The 20,666-nt window shown below is 39.7% G+C and overlaps 1 protein-coding gene across 5 annotated transcripts; it reads right to left on the bottom strand.

Moving 5' to 3' along the window:
• Window positions 1-8,088: 8,088 nt before the first annotated feature.
• LOC6044329 (RNA-binding protein squid) lies at window positions 8,089-18,808 on the bottom strand. 5 transcript variants are annotated; one of them, XR_005276814.1, is made up of 8 exons: window positions 18,398-18,808; window positions 15,950-15,990; window positions 15,383-15,657; window positions 14,930-15,194; window positions 14,717-14,863; window positions 10,407-10,499; window positions 9,349-9,768; window positions 8,089-8,707 (listed from the first exon to the last, which is right to left on the bottom strand). XR_005276814.1 is itself a non-coding variant. In XM_038249609.1 (7 exons), exons 1-7 carry the CDS (start codon window positions 18,514-18,516, stop codon window positions 9,689-9,691), a joined length of 1,020 nt encoding a protein of 339 aa, XP_038105537.1. In that variant the 5' UTR covers window positions 18,517-18,808; the 3' UTR covers window positions 8,985-9,688. The 5 variants fall into 5 exon arrangements, 4 of the variants coding, with proteins under 4 accessions (XP_038105537.1, XP_038105618.1, XP_038105689.1 ...); XM_038249609.1 differs by lacking the exon at window positions 8,089-8,707 and having other exon boundaries at window positions 8,985-9,768; XM_038249690.1 differs by lacking the exon at window positions 8,089-8,707 and having other exon boundaries at window positions 8,985-9,768; window positions 14,780-14,863.
• Between the last annotated feature and the right edge of the window lie 1,858 nt (window positions 18,809-20,666).

Raw genomic sequence — 20,666 nt, 5'->3', positions numbered from 1 at the left:
TCTAGAGTTTTTTTGTCCTATGAACATATGAAAAGACAATAGTTTATTGGTCCTTTAAAAAAAAACTCTGGAAATGCACAGTTGTGTGTTATTCATAAGTCCAATATTATTCATATAAGTCCATATATTCATTACTATTCATTATACATTACGGATTACTACCTTACTTGAATTGAGCATGAGAGCATAAGCATGAGAGACCACCCATGGTTGCCCCTCCGTTGCTGAACAGAACCGTAATATCCTTTCAGCACTACTGATCATAGGCTTCGACGATTCCGTGGTGTTTCCCTGCTCAACAGCATGTATGAATGCGCTGAAAAGTTAAAACAGCATGATTGCCAAAACAAGATCAGTTGCGAATAGGTAACAATCATTGGCCACCAACGGCGCCCGCCATGTCAGTTTGAGGAACCTGAAAACTGGTTAGTAGGATAGGGTGTTTGGTCAGGATTCATCATAGAAGATGATGATGCGACCCAAAATTATAGTGTTTGTTGAAAGGTATTATATTTTATTCTCAAGGCAAACAATCGGATGCTGCGGATGAGACATTTCCCGTTTAACCGTTGTTAAATTTTTAATGAAATGGTTTAATCTTAGACAGCCGGCTGTGGAAAGTTAAAACCAAATAATATTTATTTATAAAATGAGGTGTTAAACGCAATGCTGCAATGATAGCGTAGTCTGATTTTTAATGATATAATCATTTAGTTCATGAATTTGTACGGAATAGACGCGACGAACTCAACCATCAAGTGCCTTCCGATCTTCTTTCTGTTAGCTAGATAAGGTATTGATTTTCGTTGCCTCTCGAGCTACGATGCTATGGAGAGGGCTTAACACACAAACATGATGAATCAAAATAATTTTGTTACGCGATAAACCTAACGAACTCAATCGTCAACTTGCCATCCAATCAGCGATAATGAAGAAAGGGCTTGAAGCACACAATAACTCACTGATTAAAATGAATAATTTTCAAGATCGATCTTGTTTTATAACTACAGCGTGACTCACTCCTGATTTTCACGATCTCGAATACAGCACAAAACGAATACCGCAAAAATCCATCTCACAATCCTGATTTGTTTTTTCCTTTTTTACTTTGCACACAAACACAAACATAATTGAATAATTTCCCCCAACCAACGCGTCCCTTCACTCACCATTCTTGCAGGCACAATCCTGATTTTTTTTTTCACTTTGCACACAAACACAACCATCCGCTTGCACTGGTGGAACAAAATCTGAACACAAACAGCGACACAAAAGAGACGAGAATTATCGCGAAAAAACAGGACTGCGCGTCTCCAGAAGCACTGCACTAATCAGGATTACTACCTTACTTGAATTGCATACAAAATACAAGAACCTATCCGAAAGCTACTCTTATCTCAAATCCCCGAAATTTTAATTAAAAGCCAATAATTCTGGTACATACCCAGTACTTTTAAAACCAAAAACAGCATCTCAAGAGTATTTCTTCCAGAGCAGCAAAACACTGTCTTCAAATTGCATGATCCATAATTGTGGGATGTTATTGGAACACCTGCATTTAACTGATATTTTCACAAAAAAGTTATCAGACTATTCATAAAACATAACTAAGCTTGAATTTCTCGTTGATTTTAGTGTGTGAAGTCATTATTTTGTTAGAGTTATGTACTCATGGAGAGACTAAAGTAAGAAAAAAAAGTGTTCTGAATTTGTGGATTTTAAGGTTCAAAGTTTTTCTTCAAAAACATGAAAATTTCAATTTTTTCATAAAAGTCAAAATTTCTAGCCCTTTTCCTCGTCGGTGCATTCGGACACGTCGTTTCCTGACCCAAGTACACTCAACCCCCGGTGGTTGGTCACTTTTTCGTTTGACACTTTTTTAGTTTGTACCCCCGTTGGTTGGTCAAAGTCAAACTAAAAGGTGACGAACTGTCACTTTTTACACGGCGCTCACACACACTATCAAAACAAACGTTTGGTAGTGTGTGTGAACTCCGTTTAAAAGGGGTGTCAAACTAAAAAGTGACCCCGTTCGTTTGACAACAGTTGGTATCAAACCATCGGGGTTTGAGTGTATCCAGGTTTTTAAGTGAAGATGGCGTTCAAATGGTGAACGTCCGAAATGTCAAAATCGTGCAGTAGTACCAACATCAGAAAAAAAATGTGGCTGTCATGCCATGGCACACTTTTTTCGTAATGTTGGTATCACTGCGTGATTTTGACATTTCGGGCGTTCATCATTCGAACGCCATTTTCGCTTAAAAATCTGGATTGGCCTCGTGTCGCATAGTATGGAAGAGCTTTAGGGAATACAAAAATTGTGAAAAAGTAGATTCCGAGGAGTTGGCAGCCCCCATGGCATTTACAAGTGAAAGGAGCCGGTTCGGCGTGCTTCATTTGTAAGAGCTCGAAGGAGAACGATGTACAGTACCAGAAGGTGATGGGCTAGTGGAGAATCCGGGTCCACACCTTTTGCCTGGTAAGTTGTTTATAGAATAAAGACCTGATTAAGTTCGTTATTATCTTAACTAGCGTCTTATTATTGGCCTCGTGTCGCATAGTATGGAAGAGCTTTTGTGAATACAAAAATTGTGAAAAAGTAGATCCCGCAGGAGTTGTTATTTCGTTTCGTTTCGAGCAAACGCGCTACGCAACGTTTTGGTTTTCAGAAGAGTTTGCAAGTTTTGTGGATTGTGAAAAAGAAGATTCCGAGGAGTTGGCAGCATGGCATTTATAGTGAAAGGAGCCGGTTCGGCGTGCTTCATTTGTAAGAGCTCGGAGAAGGACGATGTACAGCACGGGCTAGGTGGAGAATCCGGGTCCACACCTTTTGCCTGGTTCGAAGCAACAAATCTGAGGGCTATTCTACTGGCGCTGCTCTTCTAGACATTGAAAAAGCATTTGACAGTGTTTGGCATAAAGGTTTGATTGCGAAATTGAAAAGGTTTAATTTTCCGATTTATATCGTGAAAATTATTCAAAATTATTTGACGGATCGTACTCTGCAGGTATGTTATCAGAACAGCAAATCTGATCAACTACCTGCACTGAAAGAAAGGCACACAGCAATATCACATGTTTCACACGTGAATCTGCCCCATACGACTTGACATGTGAATGTCATGTGCAAATCACTTCGAAAGTTCTCATCGAGCGACGCGGTAAATTCAATAGAAAAACACGTGAACTTAACGTGGCGATACACTTGAAATTGCAATGATGTTCTTGTGATTGTTAAATGAAACTCCATTTGATTTCAAGTGATTTTTTGGTAGTAATAAAATATAAAATTTTTTTTTTTTTAATTTATATTTTTACATCCTTCAGTTCAATAATTTCATACAATAAACAGAAAAAAATCACGTCACTAGTCTTCTTTGTTTTCTTCCAATTTTAAAGACGATGACGACGGTGCGGATCCTTGCCACTTTTTGTCAACGTTAAAAAGCATCAATCCGCATAGGAGTAGCAGCTCCTTCCGGCCACGCCAGGATGGTTGTGTACTTTGTGGCCATTGCGGGAATCAGCACTGGCGGAAACTGCTCCCAGAACTTGTCCCAGAATGTCTTTTTTCCTCGGCTGGCCGTATTTTTTCTAAGAATTTAATTCCGGATCTATATTCCCTGGAAAAGTGATGAAATATGTATTTTATTAATTACCGTTACTATAAATAATAGTTTGTTAGTACCTACCATAATTTTTCCATTTTCATTTCCATTTTTAAACTTAGAGCTCAAACAATCAGCATTTGCTTTGTCGCCATCTTACTTTATGAAATCACCGACTTTTTCGACATACAGCTTTCAAAACATAAACATATGATTTTAACGTGACTTCTCACTTCAAACCCAAAGGAAATCTCGATTGGGGCAAATCAAATTCATTTCATTTGAATCTCACGTGACTTTCACTTCAAAATCAAAGGACAAGTCGATTGGGGTTAATCGATGTGGAATTCATTTGCATGTCACGTGAACACCATGCGAAATGAGAATGAATTTGTTTTTTGCCAGCGATCAGCTGGTGCTGAGTGATTTCCACATTCATCTCACATCAAAAGCATGTGAGAGTCGAAGGAAAAACATGTGAAATTATCGTGTTGGTTTTTGGAGTGGCTCACGTGAAAAAGCATTTGATTTTGCAATGTTGGTTTCTTTCAGTGTGTACGTGCCGGCGTCCCTCAAGGAAGCATTTTGGGTCCAATTTTATACAATATTTTTACTTCTGACTTGCCTGATTTGCCCCCAGGATGTCAGAAATCACTTTTTGCTGATGATACAAGCATCTCCGCCAAAGGTAGAAGCCTTCGTGTCATCACAAGAAGATTACAAAAAAGCTTGGATATTTTCAATTCTTATTTGAAAGAATGGAAAATTACTCCAAATGCTGCAAAAACTCAACTTATTATTTTCCCTCACAAACCAAGGGCTGATTTTCTTAAACCAAAAAGTCATCACAATTATAAAGATGAATGAGGTGAATTTAAAGTGGGAGGATCAAGTGAAATATCTTGGACTTGCTTTTGACAAAAACCTTACTTACAAGGATCACATTGAAAGTATCCAGGTTAAATGTAACAAATATATTAAATGTTTGTATCCACTTATAAACAGGAATTCTAGACTTTGTCTCAAGAATAAACTGTTAATTTATAAACAAATTTTCAGACCTGCCATGCAGGGTTACCAGGTCTGAAGAGTAAAAAATCTGGCAAAAAATCTGGGAAAAATCTGGCAAGCCACTTTTCTCAAAATAATAAGTAATTTTTTGTTCAAAAACTGTGTATTTTCACTATTTATACATTATAGCTTCACAAAATAAACAAAATACGCCAATAAAACAATGTGAGGAAGAAATAGAAAATTATTTTTTTTCTAATTGGCGCTCAAAAAATCTGGCAATGCCAGATTTATCTGGCAACCTGGCACCCCTGCTGCCATGCTTTATGCTGTGCCGATCTGGACAAGCTGTTGCTTAACCAGGAAGAAAAAACTTCAGAGGATTCAGAACAAAATTCTGAAAATGATTCTGAAATTTCCTCCCTGGTTCAGCACCAGTGAACTTCATCAATTAGCCGAAGTTGACACTTTGGATGTTATGTCCAATAAGATAATTGATGCATTTCGACAAAAATCATTGCAGTCTTCAGCTGCATTGATCCGCTCTTTATATAGTTTATAAGTTAGTTTTAAGGTATCCCTTTTCCCTTTTGTACATGTAGGACCTCCTACATTTGAAATCACTGAATAGCGAAAGCTACAATATTTCATGAATAAATAAAAGTTGCTAGTATTTAAAATTGAGGTGAAAAGTCATCGATTGTGATTGGACACTCAATAATATTTTAACTGAATGAATGTACATGGAAGAGAAAATCAAAATAAATATATGTATGTATGTATGTATGATCCCCATACCCGCAGGCAACTTGGTCCTGGAACACATGTGAGCGCTAGGTGAACAATTCGATCATCTTTTACTCCGTAATCTGTACACCCACGTGCATAAGTTTTTTTGCACGAATTTTTATGCTACAAATACCGGCGCATAGATCAAAATGGTTTCCCGCTTCCCTCCCCAAGCGCCGGAAATTTGTAGCGGGTGTAGGGACACTTCGTATAGACGCCCTTGCTCCCATCACGTCACTGAGGGTATGGAGCGACGAGAAATTAATAAGCATGCCCCCCCAGTCGAACCTTCATTAGAGAAGCAGGCAATCCACAACTCACAGCGAACGACCGAGGGAACACCCTACCGCGTATATAATAAGGTTGGCGTAGTTGTCTTGATTGTTTTGTGCGTATGATAGAATAAGTGAGAGTTTTTTGTGTTAAAAAAAAAGAACGGGCTCACCAAATAAGAAAACATCAAATCTTGATCCAATCCAGCCTTCAAACTTCAGGTTTCCAATGATGATAAGTTCCAGCTTCTTGGAATTGAACCGCGACGTCCATTTACTGTTACTGTTGGCATGGACACTGAAACGCCGTGAGCCGTTCCTCTCTACACTTTCACTTTTGAATTCGAACATTCAAATATTCTTATTAAATACTCCGCTAGAACCACTACCGGGGCACTTCCACAGCACCAGTGTTGGTACCAGTACCGGAATCACCGGAATCTGCCGGAATCACAATTTTGGAACAAATATTCAAAGAAAAAAAACGACAGCGAAAATCTTTGACGTCCTTCTTCGAGCGTAGCTTACTTCGATCCCAAGAGAAAATCAAAATAAATATAAATTAAAAAAAAAAACCTTTTGCCTGGTAAGTTGTTTTTTTTTTAAGTTTTAGCGGCTTTGACTCCGATTTCAGGGTTGTTACGCTGTATCTTCTTTCAGGAGCTAGCAAGGGGTTGGAAACTCTCAGAGCTATAATTATTATGTTAGTCAGTACAATACTATCTTCGGAAAAGTTGTAGAGCCTAGTGTAGAGCACATTCCATAGCATTCGAATAGGAATTCGGTTTTGATATAGCGTGAAACGTGGTTTTTTAAATATCAAAATTCACAAAAAAAAATTCCATACAAATTTATATGGAAAATTGAATCGCTTTGCGCAAAGTGAGGACCAGGGTAGGTAAACCATCACCATCGCACTATCATTGACGCATATTTCGGTGCGTTCCTCATCTCTTAAAATTTCTCTTCTCTTTCGCAGCCAGAGTCTCGGCCCGAAACTTCAAACACGAACAAAAGCAGCGAACCGAAGATTGGCAATGACGTTTTGGAATTTTGACAGTTTGGAACGCATGAATTACTCCATTATCGGTTTCCCGCATGGGTGATGTGGAAATTGTTGCACATGGCTGAAGTTGGGAATTTTGCAACTTATTTTGATTTATGCTAAATTTCAAAATTTAAACACGAATCTACAACGAATGGATGTGAAAACTAAAGATACACTAAAGGCACGATGATTTGATGTGCAATCTTGATCAGAATCGCGAAAAAATTGAAAAATAATAATAAAACAAATTCTGGTCTAGAATTTAACGAAATTTTGTCTGTTTTGTAAGACTTAATGTTATTGCACAATGGTTATAGAATTTTTTACAAAAATGTAAATTTTTCGGTTCGTCCACAAACAATCTCATGTTTGTAAACAAACGACGCCATATTGCCAATGTTGTTCGGTAGCTCATATCAGGCCATCGCCGGGGCCCTGTTCGCAGCCGAGTGATGGTCGGCTTGCTATCGCGAATATCGAAAGCCTAACGAACCGACGAGAAATACCGTATCGCTGGCTCCGATGGAACTATCGTTCCAACCGAAGAGACACGCACACGAAATTGCTGTATACATATACTGGAGCTCACGCACACAAATGAACTCATTTCTACAGGGCTTACGGGCGAGAGAATTTCACGATTGCTCTTTCTCTTGCTTTTTGAGCGAGGGGACTGGCCGTGTGAGAGATTTTTTTCCGTCTTACGCATCGGTTTGTTCGTTACTCGCTATTTCATCGGCGTCGTTTTCGCTTCGCTCGCTTGATGCAGTTTTGGGAGAACGCCGAAAATTTGATGATTTGAGCGAGGGACGATATTTAAAAGCCCTCGCCATCGGCGAGGAAACGAGAAAATACCATCCCTGGTGAGGACTGAACCAATCGTTCTCAAACTTTGGGGAGTTATTTAAGTCCCCAAAAGGAACTGAATAATTGCTGTGCTGGAAAACCGATTTTGTTATTACACCAAAACACACAAAATGTGACAATAGCATTTTGTCATTTTTGGAAGATTTTGGCGTTTAAGCATTTCTAAGTTTAGTTTGACGTATCCTCTTAGAAAAACACATTAAATCTAGTACTTTATTCAGAAACTCATAAAAAAATAAGTCAAAGTTTTACCATTATCTTAGACCGCCCAAGTTGATTTGACTGGCCGATTTTGTTCAACTTTAGCAATTTTCTGTTCCTTGTTCCACGTGGGGGGGCACTACGACCCACGTGACATGATTAATTCAACAGTCGCTTCCGTAGATCGCGTGATACGTCGCAATCAGGTGTGTGGAAATGAGACTTGAAAGGATTTCGGAAACAATTGCAAAAGAGAAAAAGAAAACAACGCACCCAAAAGACGTCGTCGTCGTTATATTTGGAGACTGTGACTGCTTTTTATTCAGCTGTTTCTAAAAATATAATACAATTACAGTTAGGATTCTGAGTTTTGGGATGAGAGCGCGGTCTACATAAAATATGTAAATAGCTTGGATATTCCATTTGTTCGCTTACTGGCTACGACAAATATATAAATTAATGGTTTTGTTGGTTTGTGTGGGTGGTGGGTGGGGATGAAAAAAAATAGAGAGAGAAAAGGATCTAATGGGTAATATCTAACTCGTTTAAATGTGGTTTGTTTTGTCTTCTCTTAATCTGGTTTTACACTAGTATTATTACACTGCCTCTAACTTTCGGGGGAAGAAGTTGTGTGGAAAACGGAACGATAAATGCCACAAGAAGGAAACCGAAAACGCTTCCGATAAACTACTCCAGGTCGGACCACTCGCGCTTTTCGAGTGGCCTTCGATATCCTGCGCTGCTGCTGCAAACTTTTTGTTTAAGTAAAATTTTCCCTTCACACCGCTTTCAGCGTCAGTCAGTCAGTCAAATCTAAGTGTTGTAAGTAATGTAAGAGTGTGTTGTTTGCAAACCGAAACCTGGATGCACCCTGTTTTGCTGGTGCTGCGCGTGTGTGGCCGGAACAGATCCTGTGGAGCAGAGAAATCTTTAGAGAACATTGTGGGGGTGGGTGAGCTGACGGACGAGATGGAACCAACCAACCAAATTGTGATACGGATTGTGTGGCAAAGTGAGAAATGAAAAAAAAGAACAGGCGGTTTTGTTTGGCGTTTTGAAATGACCATCTATCGTATATTTAAAATGTTTTTTTGCTTGTTTTGAGTTTTGTTTTTTATTCGTACTTTTCACCGCGTTTGGAAACATATGAGGTACAGTAAAGTATAATACTGTAGTGATAAATATTTCTTTTTTGTTTAATGCCACTTTCTTCAAAGTTAATCGTAGATTTGACACCGCGATTCTGTTTTTCGATACACTCAACATAAAACTGGACTGAGTTTGTGTTTTTTTGTTTGTTTTATTCTTAATCCGTTTACTTTATTCAAATTAAAAGAAACCGAAGGCAAAGTTAATCTCTAGTGCTCAAATTATACAAGAAATTCTCAAATGTTGGTTGTTCTGCAAATCAAATACGAGAGACTCAGATGCTTTAAAAACTCTAGAAACTAAAAAAACAACACAGCAAGCTCTGTCTGACGCCAATCTGCCTGGGGCGGTCGGTTGGTCTGCCTCTCACGTCGCCATCAAAGCAAGCAATGACAATAGTTACCATCGTGAAGGAAGAGGGGGTCGCTGCCGCCGCCGCCGCCTACTTTGACGTCGCTTTTGTGGGTGGGGGCGCGGTGACACATTACGCTACGCTCTCTTTCCTTCTCAGAAGATTAGTGTGTGTGTTGGTGTGAGTCTGTTTGTCTGTGTTTTTTCACGTTACTGTTGTTATAACTGGATCATCTCGAATTTAGGAATTATTACAGGGCTTAAACGCTAGTTTTTTTTTTGTTTTGTTTTCATTTCTGTTTTGTTTGTGTTTTGTGTATGTGTGTGTGTTTGTGGGGGGTGGTTGTTCCTACTACTCTAGAGTGTTGTGTAATTTAAGGAGAGTCACGGGCTTAGTACGGCGTGTGCCTGGGCTGACGGTTGCCACCGCCGCCGCCACCTCGCTGCTTGCCACCCTGGTAGCCGCCGGCACCTGTGAGTTTTCGGGGGAAGAGAACAATCGAAAATCATGGTTAGTTCAAGTTGGTGCCGCGCGGGCGCGCTGCTGTTGCGACAAAAACGAAAGCGGGGGAAGAAACAGTACGAGCTATGAAGATTTTTTTTTTCTTGTGTTTAATTTTTCCGACAAATTGAAAGTTGTTTTTTAAGTAGTCAGCGGGTCGCAGCCTACTACTTCGTGCGTCGTTCAAAAATAACGTAACGCAATTTTTTTTTAAATTTTAACTTTTTTTAAAATTTGGTCTAAAAAATAACTGAAAAAAGGTGAACACACACACAATTATGGATCGTCCACAATCGGAACACGATCACAGAGCAAGAGAGGAGAAAAGGGGCTTCTTTTTTGAGGGGTGCGAATTTTGAATACATTTTTTTTTTCGATTGGCCAAAATGTGAAACTAACCCATCTTCTCTCTCCTGATGCAGCACTATTATTGGGGTGTGAGTGGACAGGAGGGGGGGGAATCTAAACTACGTAAAACACTACGAAGAATTCTGCCAATTTGCGTTAGAACGAAACAAAGCATATTTTTTTGGAACAACAGTAAACTACGTAACGAAAAAGAAAAAAAAACAAACACATCAAGTCATCACACACGGGCACACAACTACCTTTGATCCCGCGGGGACCACCCTGGCGGCCGCCGCCGCCTCCGCCACCACCACCGCCGTTGTAGCCATCGTTGTAACCTCCGTAATAGTCATCTGAAGCAATTCACCATCCAGAAGTAACAGCGAGAGAGACGGAGCGAGAAAACGAACGACGAAAAAGGAGAGAGAGAAAGGCAGGGCGAGAGAAAGAGAAAACAAAAGTGTGTGTTCAACATTTGATCCTCTCTTTTTTGGGGGGTAGATATTCTCGAACACGATCACCAGAGACCGGAGACAAGGGGGGGGGGGGGGTTGTGTATTTATCCTCAAGTCTGTTGGAGGAGAGGGGGAGGGGCCAACTCAAGCACAACTAAAGCCAAACACAAGTGGAAAGAGAGGGGTGAGAAAAAAAGCGAAAACCATGCAAAAATCAAACGAATCCTAATGCATAAATGAGCCAATTTTACGTTCAATCGACTGCACCTCCCTTCAGAAGCATTCTGTTTGAAGATTGCAAGTGAAAGGAGGCGGAGTTAAGATTTCAGGGGGCGTGGCTTGCGACGCCATTTCGCGAACTATAAAAGCAGCAGTCGGCGGCGATTTTCCAGTCAGTTGCGCGTCAACCTCCGAGCGAGCAACATCTCCAAAAATTCTTACAAAATAGCGTTTTTTTTTTCTAGATGCTAAAATTGGCTCATTACAGCATTAAAATTCAATCTTAAAGTTAGTAAACACCTTATTTTTTAAAAACACAACAGCAGCGCGGGCACAACTTTTGGGTGGAAAACAGAGGATTTTTTTCGTTTGCTTGATTTCTTGAGGGGGAATTTCTGGCACAGGTCTTGTTGAGAGAGCAGCCTAAGGCAATGAGAAACACTTGATTTTGTTTTTTTGGTTATTTTCGGTTTCGTTTTTATTGTTCTCTTCCTTCACAATGCATTGGTTTGGGCCTTAGAATCTGCTTTGATTTGATTTTTTTTTAAATCTGTAATTATTCGTGAACTTGCTTTTTCAGCGATTGACTTCTAACGATTTTTGTTATCAGCTGCAATTTCACTCACGCTTCTTCTTCTTGCTTTCTTTTAGTTGGATAATTTTTTAATCTTTTTGATAACATTACGGCTTTACTCTTCTTTTTTTCTACACAATTGATTTTTTTTTCTTTTCTCAAGTTGCATAAGGCATCTGCGCTCAACTTGCCATACTTTCCCCCCCTCCTCTGTTTTCCACTGTGTTTCCACCCGAGAAGGATTTTTTTTTCTTCTTGCTTTATATGCCAATTAGATTGTCTCTCTCTCTCTCTGTTTTCCCACAAAGTCGCTTAAATTTGATTGGTTGTTATTTGTTGGTAGTAAGGTTTTTTTAAAGTTTAAATTTAATGTTGATTTCTCACTAACGCTACTAAAATGATTTTTTAAATTGATTTGAATTTAATAAAAAAGAATCGAGGATTTGCCTCTGTGTTTAAAAGCTAAAAACTAGAAACTACAGTTGATTAACGCTAGTAAAAAAAAGTGCAAAAAACCATTACCAAAAAATACTTAACCTAAAAGAAAGTTGTTTTTAAACGCTTGAAAAGTTGATTTTTTTAAATTGTCGTAACTCTAATTGATTTCTCAGTTTAAACGCTAATGCAAATGTTTTCAGCACTAATAATTAAAATGCCTCCCAAAAAAAGCACGCACGGAACGAAGAGAATGCTACAGTTACTTGTTTTTTTATGTATTAATTTTCTACTAAATATGCTTGTTTGTAGTAAAATGCGCGGTGGGTCAGAGAGAGATTTAGTTTACAAAAAATAAACAAAAAAAATACAGTTTGTGTTTGCTCTGCTGTTGCGTTTAGAACGGAAAAAAAATTACGCGTCACACTTTTGGTTAGGGTGAATTCGAAAAATTTGCTGACGAAAATACAAAACAAAAAACTAACTAAACAAAACAACTAGGTGGTGGTGGTAACAACAAGAGAGGGAAGATAGGGCATTACAAAAAATATAGTTTTATAAAATAGAGAAGTTTTAACTAAACTTGAGAAACACACACACACTCTCTCTCTCTTTCTCTGGAGGAAGGTGTCAAAAAGTTGATATTTTAAATCAGCACAGACAAGCGGACATGGTTGCGCAACTACGCAATTTTTAAATTTGAATTGACCGTTAATTTTTTCGCGATCAATTTTGACTTCACGTCCTTTTGTCTGTGCCATTTTTTTTTTAAATTCGTGTGTGTGCTCTTACTTAAAAGTGTCGGGTACAAAATATCAGATTTTTTTCAAGTTTGAAATTTTACAACAAAAAAAAAACGGCATGCATGCAAAAAACTTTTTCTTGAAATTCTACACTCTAATCACTCGAGAAGAAAAGCAAAGAAAAACAAAAAAAAGCTCACTCTCGCGGCTGGTCAGATATTTACGAATGGAGAAACATGAGTGCGTTCACATTTGAAAGGTTTTTTTTTGTTGAGTTGATTTTTTTTACAGTGTGTTGTTTTGTGGTTGTTTAGCAAACAAAAGTTTTTCGGGTTCATTTTTTTTATGCATTCTGCAATCGCATCGAGAACGTCGTAATTCAAGGCGGTTTTAAATCTTGCCACATTTTTTTCAATGGTTAAAAAAAATACTCGACTTGTGTGTGTCTCGTGTTTGTTTGTGTGGGTTTTGTTGTTGTTGTGTGTGTCTTTGGAATCGGTTTGTTTTTGTTCTGTTTGTGTTGGTGTGTCTTTGTAGTTTTCTCACCAGGCCTACTAGATTTGCAGTTTGCTGCCAAATCTGGCACACCTGATTTGCGCGCGTCAAACCCTTCGAGATGGTGCGTTCGTTTGAACAGTTCCGTCCGCATCCCTTCCCAAAAAAAAAAAGAGCTTGACGCGCTCGTCGATGGCCTTACTGCACTAAGGAACTTAACGTTAAACAGCGTGTCCTTTTCTGCTTAATTCTCCTCTCTCTCTCTTTCGCTCTCTCGTGGATTACACTGTCCCTTTTGATTTCTTTTTTTTCCCTTCGTTAATATCACAGGCGATATTTGCAGTCGGTTTTGGCTCTCTCGAGAGAGAGCACTTCTAGCGCGACCCGCGCTCCAGTTTCGCGTTGAAAATAGTAAAAAAAATTGCGCGAAAACTGGACCGCAGATCAAAAAACTTAGAATTCGCACCAGCAGAGTCTCCTCTCTCGCTCTCAATGTCGGAATAGTAATAAAATCGAAAATAGAGTTTCAATTTGCGGGGAAGACCCTCCCCCCCTTTTCTCGGCAATGGCCCCCCTCTCACGATCTGTTTGTGTGTTCGTGCGTGTGTCTTTGTCTGTCGTGTGTCGGGGGCGTGTGGAGAAAGGTAGAAAAAACAACAACCATTAACATTAACGACTCTTTTCTTTTTGCCTTTTCGCAAGTTTTTCTTAATGTAAGAAACAAGTTGATCAAAACAAAAAGGGGCGAACCGTGTGAGGGTGTGTGTTTTTTTTTTTGGCGTGGCGTGTGTGTGTGTGTGGGAAATTGAAAAATTTTCGATTTTAAAAACTAGGCAACGCGAGCGAGATCCTCTCTCTATTTGAAACGACGAAAAAGGAAACGGAAAAAAATATTTGCACTTGAGGTTTTGCTTCGATCTCTCTCTCTTTTTCTCTGTATAGAAAATTTAAGCTGACTCGTTTGAAGGTTTTTTATTGCGCGTCTCTCAAACACAATAACGTTTAAAAAATCGTCGTCAAAATTTTGAAAAAAAGGAAAAATCGTGTGAGCTTGTTGGGGTGTGTTTGTTTTAACTTTTAGTGGCTTGAATTATCATTTTCTGGGAATGCAAGATTTTTTTTTTAGAAAAAACAATTATTTTAAGGTCATTTAAAACACGCGACGACGCGGTAACTTGGACACATCTCTTTCTCTTTGTGAGGTAAATTCGATTTTGCAGCAACACAGTTGGAAGAAAAAAACTTGCAAGAGAGATTTGAAAATTGTGTGTTGCTGCACGCGATTTTTTTAAACTCATGCTTTGTTTGTGTTACACTCTCTCAACTTTTGTTTACTATTTTGTTAACCCATTTACGGTACTCTAGTGTACGTGTGCGTGTGTGTGTGTTCGGTGTGACACACACACCTCCATTCGAAAATTGTGTTTAGAACGAGTGAATTAGCAATGTTTCCAAATGTTTAAAAAAATAATTAATTACGTTACAGAAAAAAAATCGATAAAAGTTGTTTTGTTTGTTGTTTTGTAAGAACGAACGGGTTTTGCGGAACGAAAAAACAACAGAAAAAAAAGTGGTAAATATATATATCGAGAAGAGGGAAGAAAGTCTCTAATGGTGGTGTTGTTTCTGTGAATGGTTGTTGAATTTACCGTAGTGGGAGTAATCATAACTGTTGTAACCGCCCCATCCCCAATCGCCACCATAATAGTCACCGTATCCGTATCCGCCCTGGCCGCCGCCGCCGCCGTAGCCACCGCCGCCATAACCGCCCTGATTGCCCCAGCCTTGTCCGTAACCTGCGAATGAGAAGACGTGGAAGTTTGAGCCCAGACTCCATCGAGAAGGAGGTTTTTGGTCCTCACCTTTGGGTCCACCCGGTCCCCCGCGTCCACCTCGCATGCCTCCGCGCGGCGGCCCACGCATGCCACCCCGGCCGCCCATCGGACCGCCCATCTGCATGTTGTCCGGCTTGGGGGTGGCCTTCTTCACGTCCACCTCCTTGCCGGAGATGGTCTGCTTCGGGGTCTTGAGCAGCTCGTTCACGACCTGCTCCGAGTCGAACGTGATGAAGCAGAAGCCCTTGCGCTGGTTCTTCTGCTTGTCGAACGGCATCTCGACGTCGACAATCTGCGGAGAGGAGGGGGGTCAGTAACTTGATCTTTCTCTTCAGACTCGAAGCGTTTGTTTGAGTAGTTTGTCAGAAAGAATTGTGCTTAGGGTAAGTTGTTGAAATCATTGGACTCATAAGCAGAACTGAATAGGGGTAATCATCATTTTGACAAAACTAACAAAACAAGCAAAAAACGGGAACTCACATTGCCAAACTGGCCGAAGAACGTCTTGATCTCGTCGTCGCTGATCTCGGTGGTGAGCCCGCCGACAAAGATCTTGCCGTGGCGCGCCTTCGCCTTCTTCGGGTCCACCTTCTTGTTGTTGATGACGTGGTCGCCGGCGGCGACGACCTTGTCGATCGAGTCCGCGCTCTTGTACACGATGAACGCGAAGCCGCGCGAGCGGCCCGTGTTCGGGTCAGTCTTGACGTTTATGCTCTCGATATCACCGTACTGGCCAAAGTGTTCCTTCAGTTCCTCTGTTCGAGTTGGGTTGATTTTGGTTTGGTGGGAGAGAAAACATTCGTTAGTTGACATCGACACGCTCGGCTTCGCAGTTTTTCGACAGAATTTGTTTCAATTGAAAGATAGAAAAACAAACTAAAGAGTATTTTTCAAAAGGGGGACAACTAAAGAGAAAAGCAATACTTGAAAGGGGAGGGAGGGAAAAAGGAAAGGAGTTTTTAAGGGGAGGAAAGAAGATATCTCAAAAGAGGAGGTTTGAAAAAACTGTAGCTTAATAAATATATAAAAAGGAAAAATGTATATTACTGTCTGATGTTTCCCAACTAAGTCCACCAACGAATAATTTTCTGAAAATGTGACGAAAATTTACGAATTAGAATTGATCCTTGCAAGTGCGTCGTTCTCTCTGTCTCAATTACAACTACTCTAGAAAAAAGTTAATAAAATGTATGATTATTTCGTATTTTTTTAAGGGCAATTGACACAAGTAAGTTACTTTTATCGTTTGCAACGCTTGCTCTCTCGGTAGAGATTTAATTTATTTGTTTTTTTCAGCAGTCAAAAAAGGAAACAGTTACACAAAACAGGTTTGCAAGATGTACTTTATTTGGGTTACAGTTACAGTGAGTATAATAGACAATCGCTCTCTCTCTCGCTCGGTCGCATTTACAATCAAATTTGGAAAATCGTTAACGCTAAGTTCGACGTTTTTTTATAGATTTTGCTCGTTAGTTTTCTTTTAGTTCTAGACGCTTTCGTTCTAAACGCTAATCATCTCAGACTGTTTGGCTTTTAACGCTAGAATTATGATGTTTTCTCTGTGGGACTTTTTACGATTACAAAAAAGTTGTTTTTGCCATTTGTTTACGTTTTCAGGGGGGGGAGGAGAAAAAACTAAAAATCAAATAAAGCAGGGGGGAGGTAAATAATAACGTAAAAAACAGGAGGATAAATGATAATCTAGATGTAGAGGGGGAGAATCTGTTCAACGACTAACTCTCGGAAGGAGATTTTTTGGCAAAACGCGACTTCCAATTTACTTTTAAGAAATTGACTTCTTTTTTTGATTCAAGTGTTTCGTTTGTTTACATATCATGTAAGTGAGTGAGGGTGTGAGTGTGTTTTGTGTGATAAATACCATCGCTCTCTCTCGAGGGGCCTCCCGCGGGGTCGCTTCCTTCCCATCATCATCATCACAGGTTCCTCTTTTCCCCGCCGCCGGCGACGCAGCAGCAGGGTCTCTCACCTCACCGCCATCACTCAAACCTGCCGGAGAGGAACAAGGTTAGTCGTTCGCTCTGGGGGCTGTGACGCTCGTGTGTGTGATCAACAAGTTGGAAGCACTCTCGAGAGATCTCTGACCAGTGATGGGAATCGTTACAGTCTATCTTTACAGGGTACCGCGATTTTTCTTTAGGTTTTACAAGTTTGACTTAACGTTACAGTTACATTGAGATTGAGGTGATTTTTAAAACGCAGATCAATGACGAACTTTTGATTGAAACGTAGATTAAGCAAACGCGAAGCATCCGAAATTGATCCGTTTCTATTACAAAGGTAGTTAAACAGGGTGCCACATCTGATGTTTTGAATTTGACAGTCTTAAAAAAGTTTTGCATTGAAATATTGACTCTCACTTTTACTTGCATTTTCTAAAACCTTACACGAATAAATGTAAAATACTGACTTTTAAGTATTAGCTCCTTTAAATAAGATAAAACTTCACAATTAGTGCATTAACAAATTTGTCGACTTACTCTAAAATTATTGTTTTGTTGATTTAAAATCTCTACTGACTCCATGTTAAAAATATCAAACCTCAATGCAAAACAAAACTTTAAATCTAAACTTACTGTAAAATTAAGAAATTACCAACAAACTGGCATCACTGCCAAAACAAAACAAGAAATCTGGCCACCCTGCGAAAAAAACGTTAAAGCTAAAGGAACAGTGACATTTTAAAATCTAGCGGTATTTCCTCTGAACAGCAAACAAAATCGATCGATTTCCTCTCGAGTAAACACAGCAAACAAACACACTGGCAGAAAGCCGCGTAGTAAAGTTGAAGTAGTGGTAGTAGGCGGCGGCGACGACGTACAATCTCTCTCTCTCCTGTCACAAACACACACCCCGCGCGCGCTTCAAGGAAGGAAGCCTACTCGGATGGTGCAAATCGATAACGCTGATGCCGGCATTTTCTACCCTTCTCCTCCTCTTCCTCTTCTTTTAGTCGTCGTCGTCGCAGCAATCGATGCGCGGGGAACTTCAACGGCTTGTGAGGGAAAAAAATCGCGAACAAGCTTCTTCTTCTTCTTCTTTACGTCGTTGTCTCTGTTTCAGCAAAACTCGCAGCTAATCGGCTGCTTGGACCAGCAAACAAAATTGACGTGAAAAATATTTAACGGGACTTTGTCAAACTTTTTCGCTTCCCCACAAAAAAGAAACGGGGCAAACAAGCCTACTGCGATGAACGCGCACACAAGCCAGCCGCTGCCGCCGCAAGCGGCGGCCGCCATTTTGAATCCAACGAAACGGAACAAGCACGCGCGTCTCCCGGGAGGAAAAATCGAACTTTCTACCCGGGGGTTTCGGGAACCGTTCGCGACGCGGTCGGAGCAAAAACCCGTAGTCAAAACGCTTGCTTTTGAAAAGCTAAACTCGCTGAAAAAAACACCAATTGCTATGGCAACTGCGGCCGCCATATGGGACGTGGCACGACGCCGGAGCGTGACCCCGGAACCCGTTCCCACTTACCTGTCGTCATCGCGAACCGGTGCGCTGTCCCCGGATCCGTTCGCTCCGTTGTCCTGCTGGTCTCCGTTCTGGTCGACATCCTGGCCGTTGCCGTTCATCTGGTCGTCCTGATCGGCCATTTTGCTTTTTTGACTTTTTCCTCGTTAAAACTCTTGCGGAAAACTACACGAGCGCCGGTTGTCTCGCGGGTTAAAAACTGCACTTTTCTGGCTCGTTTAAATTTAAAACAAACTTTTTCTCTCCTCGTTTCTTCGGGGAGGGGAGATTTTTCTTCAACTTTGTTGCGGCACTACAAACTAGAAACCGAAAGGATTAAAACACTTCTTTTTTTTGTTTCAGGCAAATTTGCTCAGACGCGCGACGACACACGTCCTGCTCCCACGATGAACCCGAAGAGAAAGAAAAGTGCGAACTGATCGAAGTCGGCGTCGGCTTGCTGCTTTTCAAGGTGGGCGCAGGCAGGCGACCGCGTCGACGCGCCTGCGGTGGTAGTGTGCGTGACGTCACGGAGGTAGTCGGGGGGAGGTAAACGGACGGTGCTTTCCCCTTTCGAAAGCGTTTACCTGAAAATGTCACCACAAAAAGAAATTACTTTTCAGAAATGTTACAAAAACTGTGCAAATCTTACCAAAAACAAGCAAATTTTAACAAAACTTTTCAAAAACAACAACTCACCAACACCAGCGCAAACCCGCGTAAACAAGGCGTCGTTTGAGTTCGGTTGCCTTGGTTCGCTCAGCGTTGCCACTTTTGATTTGCGAGAGATCTGCGTCTTGTTAGAAAAGTTTGCACTCTTTTGGTTTAGTTCTAATTTTTTTACTGAAAAGAATCTTTTCAACTTTCATGTGCAAATTAAGAATTCTCTTAAATTCTATTAAGCATAATAAATTAACTAAAAAGTTAAAATCTCAAACAAAAGCTTTTAAAAAAATCAGCACTACAGACATTCACCCGAAACATACAGACTTTTCCCCGGCTCATCTGCCAGCCCGGGGGTCGCTTCCGTTGGGTGGTGGCAAGAAAATTGCCGCTACGGTGCGGCGCTTTCAAGCGCAGCTTTGCCGGCATAATTTTTCCACACGCACATTGGAAAAGATTACAGTTTTGAGTTATGTTCACTCAGAATGTCGAGTTTGTCCCAAGTTTGTTTTTTATTCAGTTAAAATCTAGTGAAAATCAGATAAATAACTTAAATTTTAGTGAAACTCATCCAAACATGAAAGTCACGTTAATAAAAGAGCAGTTCTCTCAGATTTCGGTCATTCGATTTTTTTTTGTGTTTTTTTAATCCGACTGAAACTTTTTGGTGCCTTTAGTATGCCCAGCCATTTTGCATCATTAGTTTGTCCATATAATTTTCCATACAAATTTGGCACCTGGCCATACAAAAACGATGAATGAAAATTCAAAAATCTGTATCTTTTGAAGGAATTTTTTGAGTTGTAGGTATGAATAAGGACTACACTGAAAAAAAATGATACACGGTAAATTTTTTTTTGTGATTTTTTATTTAATTTTTTGTTACTAAAACTTGATTTGCAAAAAAACACTATTTTTTTCATTTTTGATATGTTTTAGAGGACAAGGACATCAAATGCCAACTTTTCAGAACTTTCCAAGTTGTGCAAAAAATCTTTGACCGAGTTATGAATTTTTGAATCAATACTGATTTAAAAAAAATTTAAATATTAGTCGCAAAAATTTTTCAACTTCATTTTTCGATGTAAAATCAAATTTGCAATCAAAAAGTACTTTAGTGAAATTTTGATAAAGTGCATCGGTTTCAAGTTAAGGCCATTTTTAGGTAACTTTTTTAAAAATAGTCGCAGTTTTTCTTTTTTTTTTTTTGAATTGATGCACATGTTTGCCCACCTTTGAAAAAAATATTTTTGAATAGCTGAGAAAATTCTCTATATTTTGCTCTTTTGAACTTTGTTGATACGACCCTTAGTTGCTGAGATATTGCCATGCAAGTGTTTAAAACAGGAAAATTGAGGTTTTCTAAGTCTCACTTAAACAACCCACCGTTTTCTAACGTCGATATCTCAGCAACTAATGGTCCGATTTACAATGTCAAAATATGAAACATTCGTGAAATTTTCCGATCTTTTTGAAAAAATATTTTCAAAATTTTTAAATCAAGACTGACATTTTAAGCGAGTGTAATTTTGATATTTTTTTCAGTGAAGTCTATATCCATACCTACAACTTTGCCGAAGACACCAAATCGATCAAAAAATTTCTTCGAAAGATACAGATTTTTGAATTT

This window comes from Culex quinquefasciatus, chromosome 1, assembly GCF_015732765.1.
Source record: "Culex quinquefasciatus strain JHB chromosome 1, VPISU_Cqui_1.0_pri_paternal, whole genome shotgun sequence".
Lineage (NCBI taxonomy): Eukaryota > Metazoa > Arthropoda > Insecta > Diptera > Culicidae > Culex > Culex quinquefasciatus.
Note: the sequence above shows the minus strand (reverse complement) of the source record. Positions and strands in the feature narration are given on the sequence as shown.

Excerpts from the sequence above, each read along its gene's own strand:
- LOC6044329 (XM_038249609.1), bottom strand. The coding sequence starts at position 18,516 with ATGGCCGATCAGGACGACCAGATGAACGGCAACGGCCAGGATGTCGAC. Across the intron at positions 15,991-18,397 it reads CCGGTTCGCGATGACGACAG|AAAATTATTCGTTGGTGGAC; the intron begins GTAAGTGGGAAC and ends TCACATTTTCAG. Across the intron at positions 14,864-14,929 it reads GGGACCGGGTGGACCCAAAG|GTTACGGACAAGGCTGGGGC; the intron begins GTGAGGACCAAA and ends TCTCATTCGCAG.